The 5,692-nt window shown below is 40.4% G+C and overlaps 1 protein-coding gene across 1 annotated transcript; it reads left to right on the top strand.

The window, feature by feature from the left end:
* Window positions 1–597: 597 nt before the first annotated feature.
* On the top strand, window positions 598–5,247 carry clec3ba (C-type lectin domain family 3, member Ba). The gene is made up of 3 exons (XM_080427745.1): window positions 598–823; window positions 1,411–1,509; window positions 3,337–5,247. Exons 1-3 carry the CDS (start codon window positions 727–729, stop codon window positions 3,735–3,737), a joined length of 597 nt encoding a protein of 198 aa, XP_080283871.1. The 5' UTR covers window positions 598–726; the 3' UTR covers window positions 3,738–5,247.
* The last annotated feature ends 445 nt before the right edge of the window (window positions 5,248–5,692 follow it).

Genomic DNA, 5,692 nt, shown 5'->3' with positions numbered 1-5,692 from the left:
TGAACCCTAATATCTCTTTTCTGAGGAGAACTTGAGCCAAAAATAGCAGATCTACGCGAGGCGTTGTGAGCTTGTAGATCGGCTATTTTTGGCAAAGAGGCGTAGAGGGAAAAAAGAGCAGACCAAGTGAACAAAAAAAGTTTAATCTGAAACACAATTGTATACAATATAGAAGAGGGGGTCCCTGCTTAATCTCTCTCTCAGCTAGGGGGTCCTTGGCCTGAAAACGTTGAAGACCCCTGCTCTACAGACATACGTCACTTGTTAATGGTGTGACTGCCATTTGCCAAACTCCTTAGAACTTGTGCAATGCATCGGCATTGTAAAACAGCATTTTCTTGTGTGTTTATCATTATCTAAATATGTTGAAATCATTTCCTTTTTAAAAAGATATTGCTCCCCAATCAGCAATATAATATTGCTGAAATTGGTGCACTTGGGGCATAGTTCTGGTGTTCTGTCACTATAATTGGGGAACACATGGAGCCATCCCAAACATGTTAAAACTCTTGTCATCCTTTCAAAAGAAACACCAAGCGTCTGTTCCACATCTGTAAAACATTTCTTCTCTCTGAGATAAGACTTCCTCATGCAACCCTGTGCCGCCATTCGTTGTGTAAAACACATGAGATCTGTGTCGTCGTAGCCACAGAGAGCTGCTGTTGTTGTGCACCTTCAATAATATCAAAACTGGATTTACTTCCACTGGATTGATACTGTGGAGCTATGGATACTAGAGATGTGTTCCTCATGTTGTGTGTTGTGCTGCTGGCACATTCTACACTCCAGCAGACCTCCCCAAAGAAAAAGAATGGCAGAAAAGGTAAGATTGCTTTTATCTTGACCAGTGGTGTAAAACATAACTAGGTACATTTACTCAAGTACTGTGCTTAAGTACAATTTTGAGGTATTTTTTACTTTACTGGAGTATTTCCAATTGTCTATACTTGTACTTCTATTCCACTACATCTCAGAGGCAAATATTGTACTTTTACTCTACTACAATTATTTGAAAACGTTAGTTACTAGTTACTTTGCAGATATAAACTATTACATTATAACACATACATTAACCACTTCACCCCTATTTTATACCTAGGCTATTTGAAAATAGACGATCTACAAGCTCACAAGATGCGACGCGTTGTGAGCTTGTAGATCTGCTATTTTCAAACATTTTAGTACTTTTACTTTTGGTACTTTTAGTATTTCTACATTTAGGTATTGATACTTTTACTTAAGTAAAACATTTGAGTACTTTTTCCACCACTGATCTTGACAAAACAAAGCATATGGCTTTGAAAATCTTTGACAAGAATACCATATTTGTTTTATCATACCATTGCTGTTTTGTTTTTTTGCTGTAGATTAATTATGTTGCATTATTTGGCTCCTTTTTACTTTAAACAGACGCTGCGATCAATGCTGCCATAGAGGAGATGAAGCAACAGATTAATGACATTGTTCAGGAGCTGAATTTACTGAAAGAGCAGCAAGCTTTACAAACAGGTACTGTATGTGTTAGCGAGTTTTAGTAAACAGAAAATTGGGATATCAATTTAATCCAATCAGGAGAGAGAGCTCATACAGGATGCAAGATAAACAAAGTGACATTGATTGGAAGTGATAAATGAGAAGACTAAATTGAAACTGGAACACAGGCTGATAAATGATCTTTGTAGGGTTCTCTCTCCTGGTTGGTTGAAATGTGTAACCCACCCAAACATGTGTTTTCTGTTTACTAAAGAGCTGGAGAGACAGGGAGACCCCTGTTACTGAACAAACACTCTGTAGCAATGATTACTATCTTTGCTGAACTTTAAAACTTTTAGTTTAAAGTTAGCAATTATTAAAAAACAATATACTTAATTTCCACCACTGCTCCATGAGCGTTCTTTATTTCCCCATGCATTATAAATGTGATGTTATGTGTGGGAGGGAAGGAGGACCTCAAATGGTGAGCAGCTGCTCCATGGATGTTAGTCTTTAGTCAAGGATGACAGGGGAGAAGGGGGGTGCAGCAGCAGTGTGATGCTGAATTTACAGTCTGTTATATGACCCCGCGTCACCCGCTGAAAATAGCACATCTACAAATCAGCCTTATGAAGGCTGATTTGTACTTTGATTTATACTTTATCTATTTTGAAAAATCATGGAAAATGTGTGAAAGTCTTTGAATGCATGTTTTAAAGCGAACATTTTTAACTCCGATCTGTGCTTCTGGGGGTCCCTGGAACAACATATTCTGAGATGGGGGTCCATGGCCAAATACATTTTGGGGATCCTTGACATGGAAAGGTTGGAGCACCACTGATATAGCAACATACTGTTAGGATTTTTTTTAGATGGCCACGGACGATATATATACAGTGATATATTGTCAAGTCAATGGCCGCCGAATGGCCGCCAAGGACTATTTTGAATGATCAATTTCAAATCAACGGGACAATAATTGTATATCCCCAATTTGGAGTTACCGTACATAATGGCAAGGAAGCTACACAACCCACACCTCTACCAAAGTGTCATTACCTTAGCCCATTCAGTCCGGGAACGCAACTGTGTCATTTTAAGATTTCTTTAGCAATTCAAAAATAGCAGATATGCAAGCTCATAGCTTGGGCCCCACCATGTCTACACTACTCATTATTTTAATAATGAGTAGTGTGTGTGCGCGCCTCACCCGATGAGCTGTTCTGGGTAGCGTGGGGTTGGCCCTAAAAAATAAATGGCTCAGGGACCTCCTAGAGTCCTGCCCGAACCTCTACCAAAGTGTCATCGAGCTTTAAACCCAAGATGGAAGGAACAGTATAATAGCCTCTCATTCTCATTCCCCTTCAGCAGCCATAGCTAAATGTTAATTTAGTAATTGCGATTAATTTAATTGTGTGTTTGGCATTGAACATTGGAACATATGAGCTTCGTAATCCAAAATTTCACAGCGCATATATGACAAATGACTGAAATATACAAAGAAATGATTGACATACTTAATAATTAATTGTATGGAAAAATAGCAGAAATTGCTGAGCTTACTAAAAGCTATTTCTGCTTTTTTAATATTTGAAAATGTGTGAAACTTTTTCAACATGGAAACGATTATGATGATTATGCAAAAATATTAAATAATTGCGATTATCTCAAATAATTGTGATTAGACGATTATGTAATAATTGTGACAGGCCTAGCTATGTGCCCCAGCTTAGCCCCCCCCCCCCCCCCCCCCCCCCCCGAGCGCTTATCAGAACCATCTGAGCAGCCATCAGCAAAAGTGAACCTGAAAAACTGCATTTCCCCCGTGGTATCAACCCAGGTCTCCCCTTTCCTTCCTTTCAGTTTGCCTGAGAGGCACAAAGACACTCGGCAAGTGTTTCCTGTCCGACGCGGTGAAGAAGTCCTACCACGCCGCCAACGAGGACTGCATTGCCAAGGGCGGCAGTCTGAGCACGCCCGTGACCGGAGACGAGAACGACGCGCTGCACGACTACGTGCGCCAGAGCATCGGCCCCGAAGAGCACATCTGGCTGGGCGTCAACGACATCGTGACCGACGGTCACTGGGTCGACCAGTCGGGGGCCGGCGTGCGCTTCAAGAACTGGGAGACGGAGATCACGCTGCAGCCGGACGGGGGGCGTGGCCAGAACTGTGCCGTCCTCTCCACCACGGCCAACGGGAAGTGGTTTGACGAGAGCTGTCGCGCCGAAAAGGCCTCCGTTTGCGAGTTCAATATTGTCTAGTAAGACCAGTGATTCTTAAAGGGCAAGACCACTTTGGTAGAGGTTTGGGTTGTGTCGTTACCTTGCCATGATGTAACTAAGGTGGGTAAGAAATCTAAAATAATTGCTCCTTCGATTAGAAATTGATCATTCAAAATATGCTCCTCATTAACTTACACGGTGAAACAGCTCTCAAAGTCACTCTTTTAGCACGTAAACGAACACAAACAAAGTTATGATTCAGACAATGTATAACATCACCAAACCCAATACTGTTTTTTTTTTTTATAAAGATGTCAACTTCCTGTTGATTTTACTATTTGAAGATCCGGATCCAGATCCGCCGATCCAGTCCGGGTTTTCTTCCTAATAAAAATAGCGAAATCAACAGGAAGTTGACATTTTTATTTAAAAAAAAAACAGTACTGAGTTTGGTGATGTTCTATTGTCTGAATCAACTTTGTTTACGTTCGTTTACGTGCTAAAAGAGTGAGGTTTGTGTGACAACCCAAACCTCTACCAAAGTGTCTTGCCCTTTAAAGTGGGTCCGTTCCGAGGGGGGGGGGGGGGGACCCAGGGGTCCTTGACCGGCTGTTTGATAATAGCAGATCTACAAGCTGACGGACGCGTTGTGAGCTTGTCGATCTCCTATTTATTTTCTTACAAATGTCTCTTATGGGGTTCCCTGGCACAAAGTATTTTCAATTTGAGGGTCTTTGACATGAAAAGGTTTGAGAACCACTGGCTCTAGACTAGAAGAGGGTCATGGTGCAGCCTCCTCAATCCTCAGTACATCATTCTGTCGAGAGAAATATTCAAATCAGCACAGTGCTATTGAGTATAGAGGTTGAGGAATGTTATGCTTTATTAATAAGTCAATAGGTCACTGTTCCTTTAACAAACCATTCCCTTTTGTTGGTAATACGACATAGAAGGACATGTCACAGTAGTTTGGAATGCAGAATAAGTATTAGCTAAAAACACTGGCTCCTAATAATTAGTGTTATATGTGTATGAAAACTGAAATGTAATGATCTAAACACACTTTTTGAGAAATACAACTTCTTTGCTGTGTTGTTTCTTTCTGTTTAGCACTAAACCAGAACCCACTGTGGACACTTTCAGCAAGTGGTCGCTATAGGCATTATGGTGACGGTCTATGTAAAAAATACAGAGCTTCGAGAAATGTGGTTTAAGTCTTGTCAGTTAGTTGTTTTTCTCTTTTGTAAATCTCTCACATTTTGTGCAATCTTTTTTGTAGTATTCTCTTTACTTTGATTTTAGATTTAAATGTTAAAAGGGTATAGGAATAAGCCTTTTGCTTCAGCCTACACCTTTTTGGTCGGTTTCACTGATTCATATATGAAATGAATACATTGTATTTTTTTATTGCCTTTAATTACCAAAATAAAACTACCAGGCTACTACTACAGAAAAAGGCGTGGCATTTTGCTGTGTCATATTAATATTTTCGCTGTTAATATTGCAGTGGTTTTGAATCACCCAGCTGTAAACAAAGCTTACATGATGAGTGCAAGGTCCGCCATTCAGTTAACAATAATAAGAAGATGAAAAAAATAAACCTAACACATTTGTTTTTACTTATTTGAATTGTTTGTTTTACTGTTCTGTGCTCCGTTACTCTCCTGTGCTTGTATAGGATTCACAGTTCACTGATAAAGACGCCGGCACAAGCCAGCATGTGGCTCCAGAAATAGATCTAACAACGCTGGCTGGATGATGATGAAGTGTCTAATATCATTTTAATCTGCTTTGGTGCTTTAAATAGCAGTGTGAACATACACACTGCCAGGTCTAAAAGGAGGAGCCTCCTCTGTAGGCCTACCTCAGTGAATGAAGAGACACTGGATTTTCAGGGTTTGTGTGTGTGTGTGTGTGTGTGTGTGTGTGTGTGTGTGTGTGTGTGTGTGTGTGTGTGTGTGTGTGTGTGTGTGTGTGTGTGTGTGTGTGTTTGT

This window comes from Gymnoscopelus braueri (genome assembly GCF_963280865.1).
Source record: "Gymnoscopelus braueri genome assembly, chromosome: 4".
In the NCBI taxonomy this organism is placed as follows: Eukaryota; Metazoa; Chordata; class Actinopteri; order Myctophiformes; family Myctophidae; genus Gymnoscopelus; species Gymnoscopelus braueri.
The sequence above is the reverse complement of the archived record's forward strand: the minus strand, read 5'-3'. Positions and strand labels throughout refer to the sequence as shown.